This window comes from Haliotis rubra, unplaced genomic scaffold (genome assembly GCF_003918875.1).
Source record: "Haliotis rubra isolate DU_JTF1 unplaced genomic scaffold, ASM391887v1 Scf1266, whole genome shotgun sequence".
Lineage (NCBI taxonomy): Eukaryota > Metazoa > Mollusca > Gastropoda > Lepetellida > Haliotidae > Haliotis > Haliotis rubra.
The window spans coordinates 173,936-193,923 of record NW_025765188.1 but is presented as its reverse complement, the minus strand read 5'-3'; the positions used below and the strand labels follow the sequence as shown (position 1 = coordinate 193,923).

The 19,988-nt window shown below is 40.3% G+C and overlaps 1 protein-coding gene across 1 annotated transcript in view; it reads left to right on the top strand.

Moving 5' to 3' along the window:
- The window catches only part of LOC124266571 (malectin-B-like), a 34,341-nt gene that overhangs the window by 14,051 nt on the left and 302 nt on the right, over nucleotides 1–19,988 (top strand). The window contains exons 2-3 of the mRNA XM_046701389.1: nucleotides 11,962–12,141; nucleotides 14,954–15,011. Of these exons, the coding sequence (XP_046557345.1) occupies nucleotides 11,962–12,141; nucleotides 14,954–15,011 (238 nt within the window). The remainder of the gene's footprint in view (nucleotides 1–11,961; nucleotides 12,142–14,953; nucleotides 15,012–19,988) is intronic.

Sequence of the window (19,988 nt, the reverse complement as noted above, 5' to 3'; positions counted from 1 at the left end):
AAGAATATAGCTATTCAGGATATCTTTAATTCATTTCGAGATAGATATCTATAGTTACACAGCTGCAGATATCTAAGAATATAGCTATTCAGGATATCTTTAATTCATTTCGAGATAGATGTCTATAGTTACACAGCTGCAGATATCTAAGAATATAGCTATTCAGGATATCTTTAATTCATTTCGAGATAGATGTCTATAGTTACACAGCTGCAGATATCTAAGAATATAACTATTCAGGATATCTTTAATTCATTTCGAGATAGATTTCTATAGTTACACAGCTGCAGATATCTAAGAATATAGCTATTCAGGATATCTTTAATTCATTTCGAGATAGATGTCTATAGTTACACAGCTGCAGATATCTAAGAATATAACTATTCAGGATATCTTTAATTCATTTCGAGATAGATGTCTATAGTTACACAGCTGCAGATATCTAAGAATATAGCTTTTCAGGATATCTTTAATTCATTTCGAGATAGATATCTGTAGTTACACAGCTGCAGATATCTAAGAATATAGCTATTCAGGATATCTTTAATTCATTTCGAGATAGATGTCTATAGTTACACAGCTGCAGATATCTAAGAATATAGCTATTCAGGATATCTTTAATTCATTTCGAGATAGATGTCTATAGTTACACAGCTGCAGATATCTAAGAATATAGCTATTCAGGATATCTTTAATTCATTTCGAGATAGATGTCTATAGTTACACAGCTGCAGATATCTAAGAATATAGCTATTCAGGATATCTTTAATTCATTTCAAGATATCTCTATTATTTAATTCAAGATATTTTCATAGCAATTGAAGATATCAGTTTTTTCGAAATACTTGTGTAGAAGGCTTGTCTGACTTGCTACCAGTGAGTAAGTGAGTATGGTTACAGCGGGGGACACCAGAAATGGGCTTCACACATTGTACCCATGTGAGGAATCGAACCCGTGTCTTTGGCATAAGGAGTGAACTCTTTTACCCCAATCTACCCAACCACCCCAACTTGCTACCAAAACAGATGGGGATTTGACAGATACACTGAAGAAATGTGGGTATAAGTAACTCTTATAATATTGCTAAAAGCAACATAACACAGAAACCACGCACTAGAACAGTTATTAAGTTATTGAGAATTATTAAATTATTAAATTATTAAATTTAAATTGAATGTGTTCTGCAGCTGAATGTGTTATAGTCATTAGTGCAACACATAATCTGGGATGGGTTGATGTAAAACATTCATGACCATGATAATTATTTATGAAATGAATACTTGTACTGAATAAATGAATTTGAAATTGAGAAGTCTTCATTATCAGTTATTCAGCTGTGAAGTTTGATATCCTGATGGAATAGCTGCTGGGTAGCAATTACCTGTGATAGGATATTGTCAAATGAATAAGCCTATTGCTGGTTGTGTCTGACTGTCAGTATGGCTTACCTTCGCCACTGCATGTGTTGTAAAGACAATAAGTGCAGTACGTTACAATAAATGACATTTTTTTCCACAGTTTTATGACTGCCTCCGTGGTGTTGTGGTTAGAGCGTCTGCCTGGTGAGCGGAAGGTCGCGGGTTCGATCCCCGACCGCGTCATACCAAAAGACGTTAAAATATGGTACTTGTTGGTCCCTGCCTGGCGCTCGGCATTAATGGGTACAACAAGGACTGGTCGGCTCGGAGTCAGTATAATGTGTCTGAGTGGGGTATTCATGCTTCACTGTGGCATGGTATCTCAGTGGGCTAGTACTATTAAACCAGCTTAAGTCTGGGCTAGTACAAGCAGCCGCACATACACACACACACACACACACACACACACACGCATGCACATCGTCATATGAGCGAAATATTCTCAAGCACGATGTTAAACCCAATTTCACCTCACCTCACCTCACCTCACCTCACCTCACCTCACCTCACCCTCCACAGTTTTATAACTCTTATATGGGCGGTGGGGTAGCCTAGTGGTGGAAGCATTCGCTCGTCGAGCCGAAGACCTGTGTTCGATTCCCCACATAGGTACAATGTGTGAAGCCCATTTCTGGTGTCCCCAGCCGTGATATTGCTGGAATATTGCTAAAAAGAGTGTAAAACTAAACTCACTCACTGATTCTATCACTGTAACTAGTTGTCTTCTTATAACAGCTAAAAAAAGCAAGTTTTTTTATTTTGTACAATATTTTATTGAAACAATGTTCAGCAGCAGAAAATGCTTTATGTACCTGAAGGAAGACCTTCTGAAAAACATTAGCAAAGAGTTAGCTTATTAAAGACTATTTTAGATGTGTTTAATCTGTTCAATCTGCTCCAACATCTACTCTCTGTAATGAACATTGTACACGGAAATAAATGCTTAATAAATTATAATAAGATATAATGAAAGAGAGCCTTGTACTTTCTTCATTTTCTGCAAGTGTGGTAAGCATGACTCGCCACATATTCTAGATTTGAATAGACTTTCTTGGATATGTTTGTTTATAGGTCTGTATCACAAACAGAATGATAAAAACAGAGGTACAGATAAGCTGTGTACCTGCGTAAATTACACAAATATTTTTTGAAAACTCAATTCCTATTAGGTCTATTGCGTACAGTCTTTCTTATCGTTTCTGATATTACAGATCAAATATAAATAAAAAACATGTAAACCAACATTTAAACTTTATTATATTTTTACAATTAAGGGAAAATGATTAATGACCCAATTGAGTTTGAGTGAGGTGGGTACAATTTATTTGGTTACTCAAAGGAAAATTAGCTTACCCATTTGAGATGAACACAAGCGAGTACATAACTCAATGACCCAAAAACTTATCTGCAGCTCTGTAAAAAACAAGAAATATTTTGAAATTATTACAAACAAGCAACATTCTGAAAGTATGTGATGTAGTTGAAATTTGATCTTTTGTATTTTGGGTATTGTGTTATTGCATCTGTATATCAGTACCCAAGTATTTAAAATAATGAAGGTGGTAATCACCTAAGAACTGCATAACATTTATCGCACATCAAGCAGACGTTGAATATATATATAATGACTAATATGTAATAATATGTTGAAATAATGAAAACGTACAGGTTAATATGTATTTTATTCATCATTCATTTATTCATCCTGGCAGATGTACCCGTAACCTGTAACATCATCCTGGTAGGGCAAATGCGAGCTAAAAAATATTTCCGTGAAATTGTATCTCATAGATAAGACTACCCCCTTCTACAGACATATTTTTTTGGTCCTAAAAATTCGGCTTATAGAGGGTAATATACAGTAATTGGAATGCTCATCAAATAGACATCAACCTACAGAAGTACAGATAAGCTGTGTATCTGCATAAATTACTCAAATATTTATGTGAAATCTCAATTCCTATTGAGTCTATTGCGTACAAGTATGCTTGAATTTTTGTAAATACTCAATAAGTTTTATCTTACATGCATACACACAAAAATGTCAAATCTTAGCTTGCGTACCAGTGGACAGATAAAATAACTGAGTTATATTGAGAGGTTCTATTTCAACACATGAACTTGGCAACTTGCAGTTTTTCTTATCATTTCTCACATTGCATATCAATTATTAATAAGAAACACGTAAACCAAGATTTAAACTTTATTATATTTTTATGAGTAATGGGAAATGGCAAAATATGCAATTGAGTTTGAGTGAGGTGGGTACAATTTATTTGGTTACTCAAAGGAAAATAAGGATCCCCAATTGAGATGAACACAAGCGCCTACATAACTCATGACCAAAAATGTTATCTGTAGCTACCAAACTCATGAAGTCACTTGCTCAACAGGGATCCAAATATAAAGTAGTTGCAAGTAGCTGCAAAATTGCTGATGTGCCAATACTCACTCATTCACCAAATATAGAGAAAATTGTCATTGTGTATACTCACAAGTTATCATTCGCTTGGGTATTGATATGTCTTTTGAGGGTATTTCTTTTTTCTCCTTTCTCCAAATTTAGTTGGAGACCGCCTCCGTGGTGTAGTGGTTAGAGCGTCGGCCCGGAGTGCGGAAGGTCGTGGGTTCGATCCCCGATCGCGTCATACCAAAAGACGTTAAAATATGGTACTTGTTGGTCCCTGCCTGGCGCTCGGCATTAGTGGGTACAACAAGGACTGGTCGGCTCGGAGTCAGTATAATGTGTCTGAGTGGGGTATTCATGCTTCACTGCGGCATGGTATCTCAGTGGGCTAGCACTATAAAACCAGTTTAAGTCTAGGCTAGTACAAGCAGCCGCACATACACATACACACGCATGCACTTCGTCATATGAGCGAAATATTCTCAAGCACGACGTTAAACCCAATTCCACCACCACCACCACCAAATTTAGTTGGTATTTTACACGATACTTTTATTATTCTGTCTGAAATGCTGTCTCATGGAGGCGGGAAAGTTTGTGATAACTGTATCGACCATGACTACCCTATGTTACCACTGCAGCTGTCTCCCTCGCAGTGTGCAACATCATAACATGTAACGTGTTCAAAATAACTGTAATAAGTTAATTTCATTAAAATATCCCAGATGTGTAAGCTGCTGTTACACGATTTTCGTTTCCTCTCAAGGAATGATGAAAAGTTGCTTTGATTTTTGTTCGGAAGTTTGTAGTTCCCTGATGTAGTGATGCATTCCAGATTCTTACCTTGAGATACGATACACCCTGCCCCTAGCCATGTATCACTTCCTGTTTTAACATGGGGTGCTTGGATAGGTTTGTGGTTAAAAGTTAGGTCGCCAAAGACCTGGGTTCGATTCCCCACATGGGTACAATGTGCGAAGCCCATATCTGGTGTCTCCTGCCGTGATATTTCTGGAATATTGCTAAGAGCGGTATAAAATTAATATCTCGCTCTCACTCACTCACTCACTCACTCACTCACTCACTCACTCACTCACTCACTCACTCACTCACTCACTCACTCACTCACTCACTCACTCACTCACTCACTCACTCACTCACTCACTCACTCACTCACTCACTCACTCACTCACTCACTCACTCACTCACTCACTCTCATATACTAAATATTTAAGTTTTGATTATTATCCTGCCTGGCTTGAATGTATTCCACTTTGCATGTCTCACTTTCATAAATAGCACCAACTTCAAGTAAAAACTTTCCTTTTTAAGAAATTCATAAATATCCAATTACAGTGATCACAAAACAATGAACTGAACTCCTGGAAGTTTTTGATTTGATTCACCTGTTCATGCCAGTGAATCGTGACAATCCTATTGTAATTTCGCTGAATTGTATGGGGAGCCTTTATCATGATTCAATGCCATATTACCACATTGTTGCAGCATTACTGATAATACCAAAACCTACAGAATACTAACCAAATATGGGCTTGTTGCCTCAAAACAATGGTAAAGTACAGCTTGAGATAAGTCGACTCCTTTGCTTTTTGTGGTTCTCAAAATTTGGCTTATCTGCGAGCATAAATGGTATATGGGTCCAGGACAAAACTGAACAGTCTTCATGGTGTTATGAAATCCAGCTTTCATGTTTACGTTATGTTTACTGATGTATTGAACAATGAATTAAAATGACATAATAGTTGTGATTTTTAAAAGTTAATTGGATCTTGAATAGGTATGTGCACACTTATTTTACAAAGGTACGCCTAAATTATTTGTCTTGTGTCCTTTGGCACCCTTTAAAAGGATTCCATTTCTATTCCTGATTTACGGTATGGCTTGTGAATTTAATTGATTGATACAAGCCAGATTTAATGACTGAGAGATTGGCATGGCCATTGTTGAAGAGCAGTAAGGGATGATGTATGACCTGGCTCGACAGGAGACCAGGTGAGCGATGAACGGTGAACGATCAGATGTGGATCACATTGCTGCATCGTTGATACACGATTCTTTGTCTCTGTTGGTGTTGTCGCTGTTGGCGTTATGACTGTTGGCAGTAATTAGTCTCTGGGGTTTCCAGTCATGTGAAGTACTCATGGTACGTCTGTGTAGATGCTGAGGTTGAATGTTAGACTGTTGTATTGGTATTGTGTGGTTGGTGGAATAGTTCGAAGTGTTTTACAGAAATCAATGTACAGGAATATTAACCTGAGGTTGCGAGGCTGTCACTGGATTAGAGCCAGAGAAAATACAGTTATATCTGGTCTTTGTTTAATCAGTTATAGTGTTCACATGTGTTATTGCTTATTGGAAGCTTAATGCCTCCCAAGGGATGGCTGCACCTGAACAGTTCAGCTGTTGCCTTCATGTCGATTTATTGAAATTCAGTCCTGACTACTATGTGTGAATGTCACGAGTAAAACAACAGTCTATGTCAGGTGTAAACCTGGATATTGTAGATACAGAGACATGGGGGTAGTAGTGGGCAATATGGGGGGATTAGGGTGTTGGTTGTGGGTGGGGAGAGGGATTAGGGTGTTGGTTGTGGGTGGGGTGAGGGATTAGGGTGTTGGTTGTGGGTGGGGTGAGGGATTAGGGTGTTGGTTGTGGGTGGGGAGAGGGATTAGGGTGTTGGTTGTGGGTGGGGAGAGGGATTAGGGTGTTGGTTGTGGGTGGGGTGAGGAACTAGGGTGTGTGGTTGTGGGTGGGAGGGAGGAGGGATTGTGGGTGGTGGGGATTAGGTGTTGGTTGTGGGTGGGGAGAGGATTAGGGTGTTGGTTGTGGGTGGGGCAGTGAGGAATTAGGGTGTTGGTTGTGGGTGGGGTGAGGGATTAGGGTGTTGGTTGTGGGTGGGGAGAGGGATTAGGGTGTTGGTTGTGGGTGGGGTGAGGGATTAGGGTGTTGGTTGTGGGAAAGTGGGGAGAGGGATTAGGGGGTGTTGGTTGTGGGTGGGGAGAGGATTAGGGTGTTGGTTGTGTGGTGGGAGTGAGGATTAGGGTGTTGGTTGTGGGTGGGGTGAGATTAGGGTGTTGGTTGTGTGGTGGGGAGAGGATTAAGTGTTGGTTGTGGGTGGGAGAGGAGAGGGTGTTAGTTGTGGGTGGGAGTGAGGATTAGGGTGTTGGTTGTGGGTGGGAGAGGGATTTGGGTGTTGGTTGTGGGTGGGGGAGAGGGATTAGGGTGTTGGTTGTGGGTGGGGAGAGGGATTTGGGTGTTGGTTGTGGGTGGGGTGAGGGATTAGGGTGTTGGTTGTGGGTGGGGGGTGAGGGAGGGGTGTTGGTTGTGGGTGGGGGAGAGGGATTAGGGTGTTTGGTTGTGGGTGGGGGAGAGGATTTGGGGTGTTGGTTTGTGGGTGGGAGGAGAGGATTAGGTGTTGGTTGTGGGTGGGGAGAGGGATTAGGGTGTTGGTTGTGGGTGGGGTGAGGGATTAGGGTGTTGGTTGTGTGCAGGGAGAGGAATTAAGGTGGTGGTGGGTGGAGCAGAGCATGAGGATCCGGGTGGTTGTGTGCAGGGAGAGGAACTAAGGTGGTGGTGGGTGGAATGGGAAAGGAGGGGGAGAGGATGAGGGTGGTGGTTGTGTGCAGGGAGAGGAATTAAGGTTTTGGTGGGTGGAATGGGAAAGGATGGGGAGAGGATGAGGGTGGTGGTTGTTGGCAGTGTTAGGGATTAGGCTGGTAGTGGGCAGTAAACCTTGATGATGCCGATATGGAGACAAGGGGGTGGGCAGTATGGGGAGATTAGGGTGGTGGGCTGTAAACCTGTATGATGTCGATATGGAGACAAGGGTGTGGGCAGTATGGGGAGATTAGGGTGGTGGGCTGTAAACCTGTATGATGTCGATATGGAGACAAGGGGGTGGGGTGGGCAGTATGGGAGATTAGGGTGGTGGGCTGTAAACCTGGATGATGTCGATATGGAGACAAGGGGTGGGCAGTATGGGGGAGATTAGGATGGTGGGCTGTAAACCTGGATGATGTCGATATGGAGACAAGGGGTGGGGGTAGGGCAGTATGGGGAGATTAGGGTGGTGGGCTGTAAACCTGGATGATGTCGATATGGAGACAAGGGGTGGGCAGTATGGGGAGATTAGGGTGGTGGGCTGTAAACCTGGATGATGTCGATATGGAGACAAGGGGTGGGCAGTATGGGGAGATTAGGGTGGTGGGCTGTAAGCCTGTATGATGTCGAATATGGAGACAAGGGGTGGAGCAGTATGGGGGAGATTAGGGTGGTGGGCTGTAAACCTGTATGATGTCGATATGGGAGACAAGGGGTGGGCAGTATGCAGGGGATTGGGGTGGTGGGCTGTAAACCTGTATGATGTGTCGATATGGAGACAAGGGGTTGGGCAGTATGGGGAGATTAGGGTGGTGGGCAGTAAACCTGTATGATGTCGATATGGAGACAAGGGGTGGGCAGTATGGGAGATTAGGGTGGTGGGCTGTAAACCTGTATGATGTCGATATGGAGACAAGGGGTTGGGCAGTATGGGGAGATTAGGGTGGTGGGCTGTAAACCTGGATGATGTCGATATGGAGACAAGGGGTGGGGGTGGGCAGTATGGGGAGATTAGGGTGGTGGGCTGTAAACCTGGATGATGTCGATATGGAGACAAGGGGGTGGGGGTGGGCAGTATGGGGAGATTAGGCTGGTGGCAATGTTTCAGGATTATGGCCTTTAATACGTTTGTGATAACATTTCCACTGTTGTCATGTTGAATCTTGAAATAACTTAAGGGATGTGAACACAGTAAAGGGGACATGACCTTGTTAATCTGTCACGCTGTACCTGGACCACATCATTTTACATTCTGTGCAGCTATTTCTGCTATGGGAAAACCACATATGTCCAGATTTCCACAAGTTCAGGTTATAATCACCCCGCAGACTTGGGCTCCTTTTCAGTTTACATGGAATTGTTTGTTCTGTCAGAATTATATATTTTCAGACAGTAAGCGTTAGTCTGGGTTATTTGTACTGAAGGGATAGCATGGTGGTCCTATTCTGGTATTGTTTCTTGGGGCAAGTTTCTTTCAGGGTAGAATTTTGTCAGTGAAAAGATTCAGATATCGAGAAATTTGTTTATGCAGACGTAATTGATAAAACTCAAGTGTCTGCACAAACAAGGTTCGACTGTATTGAATATATATTTTGTCCTAACATGTCAAGCCTATTGGATATTTTGCAGCAATGAGTAGATGGTTATTAAAAATACTTCTGATTAAGATGCAGTTTCAGGTGACTTGTACAGGGATGGCAATTTTTTGCTGATCTGCAGATTTCCACTGATTTTTTTTCAAATTGGTCATTCCATTTGAACCCCCATTCGATGACACAATATTAAGTTTTCAGCTGAAACTAGATTTTCCTGTTGCCTTCCCTACTTGTAATTCTGTTCATTTTATGCAGAAATGTGTGGCATGTTTTTTAAACTGACATCTACATAACAAAAAGTGACGAGTAGCACGCCTTTCATGCATTATTCATTGTGATAAAGTTCATGTATTAATGATGCCTGCATTTTATTTGTAATGAAACACAGGAGAAACAAGTTGAAAAGGACATGTTGGATAATTGCCCAGTGTGGTTGTGATGTATTTGTGAAAAAGAGAAAAAATTGTGGATTGTTTAGGGACAGTGCAAAAAAGAAGGGTGACACATCGTCACCTTGTCATACTCCAGTATTACTATGGAAACATCTGTCGCATCACCCTTACGTTAAACAAGATTTAATCTTAGGATTTAGGTTATATGTCCAACAGATTTAATCTATTTGCAATGGTATTTGGGGGCGGTTGGGTAGCATAGTGGTTACAGCGTTTGCTCGTGACACCGAAGACCCGGGTTCAATTCCCCACATGGGTGCAATGTGTAAAGCTGGAATATTGCTAAAAGCGGCGTTAAACCAAAGTCACTCACTCACTCATTATCAAATTTATCTATTTGGGTCTTCATCAACATCAACAAGCACGCAGTAAATTTCTTTTCGATTTCTTGCAAATATCTGTCAGCATTATATATTTAACATATTGTTGAATAAGATAATGGGATTAAGATTCATGGTTGTGCCCAGCATACACCACCTGTGGCCGTATGCATATGTCGGGCATAAATTCTAGTCCTGGTGTAAGTAAAATGTGCGCCTGGACGTAACATTAAACTGGTATGCATATCTTAGACAAAGCTAAAGTTATGCCAGGCGCCACCTACCCAGCAGCTCGTATTCATACGCCACCTACCCAGCAGGCGTAGCCCTGTAATGGCAGAAGTCGTATACCGATATGGCAGACGATAGTTCTACAGAAACCATATATTACGAAGAGGGTCAACCCCTTTAGAAATATATGTAGACCTTGATCTGTACAGAAGATTTAGATTCAGGAGAATTGAAATTTTCAAGAAAGTGGATACCATCAGAGGTGATATTGATTATAGCTCCTTCCTCAATTCCACCTTTACTCCGGAAATGCAGGTACTTCTAACCTTACGGTTTTGTGCTACAGGATCATTTCAAAATGTAGTTGGGAAATTCTGTCAATGTTCACCAATCTACAGTTAGTCGAACAATTCGCATAGTTTCATTGTCTCTTCAGCGGCGAATGAATCAGTGGATCTACTCTCCAGACCAATATGAACTCGTAGCACTGAAAGCCCAACATGGCCGGGTTTCCAGGTGTAGTAAGATGTTACGCGAAGTTGTTTCGCGCCTTTTCCCCGTGGTTTAAAAGCTTTCGAAAATGTAAAAGTAGCACACTGCGCCTGGACGTAAATCCGTTAAGTCGGGGCGTAGTAAAGCCTTGGCTTAACAACGTTGTACATGACGTGTAAGAGCATGTTAGCTACACCCGGCATGTGCATACCGCCACTGGTGTAGACTAACATGTACACTCTATGATGAACATAAAATTGATAGTGTACTCCGGTACAGTGGCACATGTATAGTCACTTGCCCTGATAATGTTTCCACTATACCGACCGTTTTCTTGCTGATTTTCTAAATAAACAACATAATTAACGTTGGAAAGTCAACTGGACACCGGTACAGTGTGATATACAAATTTGACTTGCCACACTTTCTATACTTAACCATGTTAACTTCTTGAGAGGCATTTAGAACAAGCAGTAAGGAAGGAAACAACATATGGAGGAATGTCTTCTTTATTAGAGTGAGAGCAACACTTGGTTGTAGGTTCTAACAACGTCATCAAGCAAGTGATATTGTAACCCTTCCTTATTGTAGACTTGGATGGGCTTTCTTTGACATATTTGTTTCAGGTTCTGTATGACAGACTACACCTGCTGCTATAAATTCTGAATTTAGTCAAATATTTATATCTCTAGTTTCGACTTTTAATGATGAAATAACCATATTAGCATAACAAGGTGGTAGTTTTAGTGTTAAGAAATGTAGTGTATTACCATCAACATAGACCCGTGAAGATCCGGGGTAGAATAGGTCTTCAGCAACCCATGCTTGCCACAAAATTGTCTGGATTGTCTGGTCCAGACTCGATTAATTACATACCGCCGCCATATGGCTGGAATATTGCTGAGTGTGGCGTAAAACTAAGCTCACTCACTCACCATCAACATACTCTGTGAACATCAGGATTAGAACTGGTCTTCAGCAGCCAATCTTGTAATAAGAGGAACTGACAGGATAGAGTAATCAGGCTTGCTGCCTGGATTGATGTTTTTCATCATTTAATAGTTTGATGCTCATGATGTCAACCTCTGGTTTGTCTGGGATGCTCATGATATCAACCTCTGGTTTGTCTGACATGCTCATGATGTCACACTGGTTTGTCTGGCATGCTCATGATGTCAACCACTGGTTTGTCTGACATGCTGGCATGCTCATGATGTCAACCGCTGGTTGGTCTGGCATGCTCATGAGGTCAACCACTGGTTTGTCAGGCATGCTCATGATGTCAACCTCTGGTTTGTCTGGCTTCATTATTTACAGACTCTTATACAGGGAATAATGATGGGTACAACATTAAATAATGAACAAGCACACAAGACTCTTGGTATCAATGACATAATAACTAATAATTCTCGATTTCTTTCCAGGTTTTTGATGTTGTTTTAAATGGCGAGCACACCATCGTGAGCGAGCTGGACATATACAGTCGAGTGGGCCGAGGCGTTGCACATGATGAGATCGTTCCATTCTCTGTCAAAGGGGGCAAACTACGTGTTAACGGGGAGACGTCGCAGATTGATGGAAAGTTAACAGTTGAGTTTATCAAGGTGAGTTATCACACTGAAGTCTCTTTGAGAAAGGTATCCCAGTTAAAGGATGAATGCTATGTGTTTGAGGTTGTCTGATTGACTATATTTTTCTGTTTGGATAAGGGGCCAGTAGCTTAGCCTAGTGGTTAAAACATCTGCTCGTCACGCCAAAGATTTGGGTTGAATTTCCCACATGGATGCAATGTATGAACTTCTATTGAGCCCATTTCTGGTGTTTCCCAAAGTGATATTGCTGGAATAACAGAGATGCCAACCACTCTGATTCTGGCAGAGTAACTCTGATTTTCAAATTCAAAATCTCCAATTTGTCTTTAAAAAACCCTGATTTTTTTATGGCATACAATTTCATAAGTCACCAATGATTTATTTGAGTCAACACTGGTAAAAGCATTCAGAAGCTTAGCGTGTGATGTTTTGGATCTTGATTGTGCATAATGCGTGTTATTGACGGCGAAGTTTCACCAAGTTTTTCCGAATGCATGTCATAGCCTGTATGTAAGTGAAACAACCACGTGCTCACCCCTAACTCATAGAATTGGTGCTCGGGCCTTTCTCCAGCCAGTCATGACTCGCTTTCATTAGATTCAAGGTTGGCGTCTCTGGAATAATACTAATAGTGGCATTAGGCCTTACAAACTTGCTCACTCACTTTTTTTGTAACTGGTGACCAAATTTCTTTCTCGTTTGTATATAATAATCTTTTGTCTATTCAGGCCTGTTTTGGTCATCTTGTATGTTGAAGGAGGAACTAGCTCACAATGGAGTCAAATCATGTTTATTGTTATAAAATAAATGAATACAATTACAATCAGAAATAAATCCAGTTGCAATTCCAACTCTGCTACGATAAGTGAAGTCCATCAACCAGGTATCCTACTCGTAGCTGTAAAGCCGTGAAGCCGTAATATCTAAATGACGGTAGAGATGTAAACATACATACATGTATTGGGATATACAACCATGGACAGGTATCGGTACAATGACCTGTACACAACTCGATAATCCTCGATAATCTCCAAGGTATACATTCCGATAAATCTCCACTATACCCTGGATGCATCTACGGCTCGGCCTGATAATTTTATTACCTTCCTTGGCTAGCTTTTTTCCAATCAGGTGTCTACGCTGGGAAGCTGAGCGTACCAATCACAAGACTTCACTTCCGCTTTTTTATCTAACCGATTAAACTTGACAACACAGTTGTTGCAGAGGTACTCTGAAAGAGGTAGAAGGAGTTCTTGCATATATTTTTTGAAGGTTTCAGACCTATTAGTTTGTGTTAATAATTTTCCCCATCTTCCGAGTCGCACAGTGAGAAAACCTTTTCGGCTGCAGCTGCGGCCACTATCTTTTTTGCAAACAGGCAAGCTTGGTTGTAACTGTTTATCTGACTGTCTACTGTGAGAATGCAAAGCCAGCAAAGTGAGGTAATAAAATTATCAGGCCGAGCTGGAGATGCATCCAGGTACTAGTGGAGATTTATCGGAACGTATACCCTGGAGATTATCGAAGATGAACTTGACATGGAACACCTAGAGGTGATGACAGACAAGTTAAGGCTAAATACGTCATAGTATGAATTGTTGGGGCACAATTGATTGCTTGTGCTCATGGATTGCAGCATGTGTAATAATGGTAGTCTAGATTTCCTGAATGATGTGTAACTTAACACTAAAAACTAAAAAGCTGTGATTCATAAAATATAATATTGTCAAAACAACACTATTAGGTCACTCATTGACATTACTGAAGGAGCTTGTTTCTCTATCCAGTCATGTGTGCTCTGAAGCCGAGAAGTCAAAGGCTAAAGATTATGTATATGTCAGGGTAGAGACTGCGATCTGGTAGAATCGGAGATTCTACCAGTAGAGATTGCGATCGGAGTCTCTACCAGTAGAGACTGCGATCGAGTCTCTACTGGTAGAATCTCCGATCCTACTAGTAGAGATTGCGATCGTAGTCTTTACTGGTTGAATCGGAGATTCTACCAGTACATTTTCCAATTCAACTGGTAGAAACTCCAATCCTACTAGTAGAGGCTGCAATCGTCTTCAACTGGTAGAAACTCCGCGTGATCTGTGGGTAAACAACAAAGACACTTTTTCTGAACAGTACTATGCATTTTATTCAGATATAACACTAGAAAAACCAAAAACAAAATACCTTACTCCAAAACAGACTTAACAAATAAAGTTAACAAGATATTATAACAATAAATAAGTTCAATTATAACTGGCAAATAATAGGAAAACATTATCCCCACTTATTATACTTGCTTGCATAAGCTTGCACTTGCTTGCACAGGTTATTCCATATAATCGTAGTCTCTACCAGTAGAGACTACGATTGCAATCTCTACTAGTAGGATCGGAGATTCTACCAGTAGAGACTCGACGCATAGGTTATTCCATATAATAAGTTCTACTTCAGGAGACTAGAGTCTCTACCAGTAGAGACTCGATCGCAATCTCTACTGGTAGAATCTCCGATTCTACCAGATCGCAGTCTCTACCCTGACATATATATATTTATTTGAATGTATTTGTTTTTCCACGGTTTGCATCCATTATAGGGGTGGTGGGGTAGCCTTGTGGTTAAAGCTTCCGCTCATCATGCCAAAGACCTGGGTTCGATTCCCCTCATGGGTTCAAAGTGCGAAACCCATTTCTGATGTCCCCCGCCATAATATTGCTGGAATATTGCTAAAAGTGTTGTAAAACTAAACTCATTCACTCACTCACTCATCCATTATATATTACCTCAGTGATAATTTAATCAGAAAAAGCTAAGTTTTCATGTTTTCCTTCAGGGAGATTATGACAACCCCAAAGTGAATGCTATCTATGTGATGAAAGGAACTTTAGATGGTAAGTGTAGTTTTTGTAATGTTCTTTTGTATTTGCACATTCAAGGAGAATACACATTTAAGTCACTGATATTTACAGTGCAAGACGTTTTGGTGTAGATTGTTATCCCGAAGAATCTGCATATTGCTTCAATAAACAAGAAGGTAATAGTTTGATCACAGTGTAAGAATCTACTCCGAAACATCACTCTATGCAATAAACTGATCACAGTGTAAGAATCTACACCGACACATCACTGTATGCAATAAACTGATCACAGTGTAAGAATCTACACCGACACATCACTGTATGCAATAAACTGATCACAGTGTAAGAATCTACACCGACACATCACTGTATGCAATAAACTGATCACAGTGTAAGAATCTACACCGACACATCACTGTATGCAATAAACTGATCACAGTGTAAGAATCTACACCGACACATCACTGTATGCAATAAACTGATCACAGTGTAAGAATCTACACCGACACATCACTCTATGCAATAAACTGATCACAGTGTAAGAATCTACACCGACACATCACTCTATGCAATAAACTGATCACAGTGTAAGAATCTACACCGACACATCACTGTATGCAATAAACTGATCACAGTGTAAGAATCTACACCGACACATCACTGTATGCAATAAACTGATCACAGTGTAAGAATCTACACCGACACATCACTCTATGCAATAAACTGATCACAGTGTAAGAATCTACACCGACACATCACTCTATGCAATAAACTGATCACAGTGTAAGAATCTACACCGACACATCACTGTATGCAATAAACTGATCACAGTGTAAGAATCTACACCGACACATCACTGTATGCAATAAACTGATCACAGTGTAAGAATCTACACCGAAACATCACTCTATGCAATAAACTGATCACAGTGTAAGAATCTACACCGACACATCACTGTATGCAATAAACTGATCACAGTGTAAGAATCTACACCGACACATCACTGTATGCAATAAACTGATCACAGTGTAAGAATCTACACCGACACATCACTGTATGCAATAAACTGATCACAGTGTAAGAATCTACACCGACACATCACTGTATGCAATAAACTGATCACAGTGTAAGAATCTACACCGACACATCACTGTATGCAATAAACTGATCACAGTGTAAGAATCTACACCGACACATCACTGTATGCAATAAACTGATCACAGTGTAAGAATCTACACCGACACATCACTGTATGCAATAAACTGATCACAGTGTAAGAATCTACACCGACACATCACTGTATGCAATAAACTGATCACAGTGTAAGAATCTACACCGACACATCACTGTATGCAATAAACTGATCACAGTGTAAGAATCTACACCGAAACATCACTCTATGCAATAAACTGATCACAGTGTAAGAATCTACACCGACACATCACTGTATGCAATAAACTGATCACAGTGTAAGAATCTACACCGACACATCACTGTATGCAATAAACTGATCACAGTGTAAGAATCTACACCGACACATCACTGTATGCAATAAACTGATCACAGTGTAAGAATCTACACCGAAACATCACTGTATGCAATAAACTGATCACAGTGTAAGAATCTACACCGACACATCACTCTATGCAATAAACTGATCACAGTGTAAGAATCTACACGACACATCACTGTATGCAATAAACTGATCACAGTGTAAGAATCTACACCGACACATCACTGTATGCAATAAACTGATCACAGTGTAAGAATCTACACCGACACATCACTGTATGCAATAAACTGATCACAGTGTAAGAATCTACACCGACACATCACTGTATGCAATAAACTGATCACAGTGTAAGAATCTACACCGACACATCACTGTATGCAATAAACTGATCACAGTGTAAGAATCTACACCGACACATCACTCTATGCAATAAACTGATCACAGTGTAAGAATCTACACCGAAACATCACTGTATGCAATAAACTGATCACAGTGTAAGAATCTACACCGACACATCACTGTATGCAATAAACTGATCACAGTGTAAGAATCTACACCGACACATCACTGTATGCAATAAACTGATCACAGTGTAAGAATCTACAATCGACACATCACTGTATGCAATAAACTGATCACAGTGTAAGAATCTACACCGACACATCACTGTATGCAATAAACTGATCACAGTGTAAGAATCTACACCGACACATCACTGTATGCAATAAACTGATCACAGTGTAAGAATCTACACCGACACATCACTCTATGCAATAAACTGATCACAGTGTAAGAATCTACACCCGACACATCACTGTATGCAATAAACTGATCACAGTGTAAGAATCTACACCGACACATCACTGTATGCAATAAACTGATCACAGTGTAAGAATCTACACCGAAACATCACTGTATGCAATAAACTGATCACAGTGTAAGAATCTACACCGACACATCACTGTATGCAATAAACTGATCACAGTGTAAGAATCTACACCGAAACATCACTGTATGCAATAAACTGATCACAGTGTAAGAATCTCACACCGACAAACATCACTGTATGCAATAAACTGATCACAGTGTAAGAATCTACACCGACACATCACTGTATGCAATAAACTGATCACAGTGTAAGAATCTACACCGACATCACTGTATGCAATAAACTGATCACAGTGTAAGAATCTACACCGAAACATCACTGTATGCAATAAACTGATCACAGTGTAAGAATCTACACCGACACATCACTCTATGCAATAAACTGATCACAGTGTAAGAATCTACACCGACACATCACTGTATGCAATAAACTGATCACAGTGTAAGAATCTACACCGACACATCACTGTATGCAATAAACTGATCACAGTGTAAGAATCTACACCGACACATCACTCTATGCAATAAACTGATCACAGTGTAAGAATCTACACCGACACATCACTGTATGCAATAAACTGATCACAGTGTAAGAATCTACACCGAAACATCACTGTATGCAATAAACTGATCACAGTGTAAGAATCTACACCGACACATCACTGTATGCAATAAACTGATCACAGTGTAAGAATCTACACCGACACATCACTGTATGCAATAAACTGATCACAGTGTAAGAATCTACACCGACACATCACTGTATGCAATAAACTGATCACAGTGTAAGAATCTACACCTAACACATCACTCTATGCAATAAACTGATCACAGTGTAAGAATCTACACCGACACATCACTGTATGCAATAAACTGATCACAGTGTAAGAATCTACACCGACACATCACTCTATGCAATAAACTGATCACAGTGTAAGAATCTACACCGAAACATCACTGTATGCAATAAACTGATCACAGTGTAAGAATCTACACCACATGTACATCACTGATATGCAATAAACTGATCACAGTGTAAGAATCTACACCGAAACATCACTGTATGCAATAAACTGATCACAGTGTAAGAATCTACACCGACACATCACTCTATGCAATAAACTGATCACAGTGTAAGAATCTACACCGACACATCACTGTATGCAATAAACTGATCACAGTGTAAGAATCTACACCGACACATCACTGTATGCAATAAACTGATCACAGTGTAAGAATCTACACCGACACATCACTGTATGCAATAAACTGATCACAGTGTAAGAATCTACACCGACACATCACTGTATGCAATAAACTGATCACAGTGTAAGAATCTACACCGACACATCACTCTATGCAATAAACTGATCACAGTGTAAGAATCTACACCGACACATCACTGTATGCAATAAACTGATCACAGTGTAAGAATCTACACCGACACATCACTGTATGCAATAAACTGATCACAGTGTAAGAATCTACACCGACACATCACTGTATGCAATAAACTGATCACAGTGTAAGAATCTACACCGACACATCACTGTATGCAATAAACTGATCACAGTGTAAGAATCTACACCGACACATCACTGTATGCAATAAACTGATCACAGTGTAAGAATCTACACGAAACATCACTGTATGCAATAAACTGATCACAGTGTAAGAATCTACACCGACACATCACTCTATGCAATAAACTGATCACAGTGTAAGAATCTACACCGACACATCACTGTATGCAATAAACTGATCACAGTGTAAGAATCTACACCGACACATCACTGTATGCAATAAACTGATCACAGTGTAAGAATCTACACCGACACATCACTGTATGCAATAAACTGATCACAGTGTAAGAATCTACAATCAAACATCACTGTATGCAATAAACTGATCACAGTGTAAGAATCTACACCGACACATCACTCTATGCAATAAACTGATCACAGTGTAAGAATCTACACCGACACATCACTCTATGCAATAAACTGATCACAGTGTAAGAATCTACACCGACACATCACTGTATGCAGTAAACAAGAAATTGTTATCCATAAAGTTGTACATTTCATTATTGACTGCCAAATGCCAATCAAACAATTATGTCCAGGTAGTCTTTAAATTAGGGACCCGTGAAGATAGAGTAGGTCTTCAGCAACCCATGCTTGCTACAAAAGACGACTATGCTTGTCGTAAGAGGCGACTAACGGGATCGGGTGGTCAGGCTTGCTGACTTGGTTGACACATGTCATTGGTTCCCAATTACGCAGATCAATGCTCATGCTGTTGATCACTGGATTGTCTGGTCCAGACTCGATTATTTACAGACCACCGCCATATAGCTGGAATATTGCTGTGTGTGGCGTAAAATTAAACTCACTCACTTTAAGTAAGGGGGTGGTGGGATAGCCTAGTGGTAAAAGTGTTTGCTGATCACGCCAAAGACCTGGGTCGGATTCCCCACATTGGTACAATGTTTGAAGCATATATTGCTGTGATATTGCTGGAATATTGCTAAAAGCGGTGTTAAACCACTTTTAATAAGAATACATACATATTAACTGAGTCACTACATGGCGGAAACATAACTGATG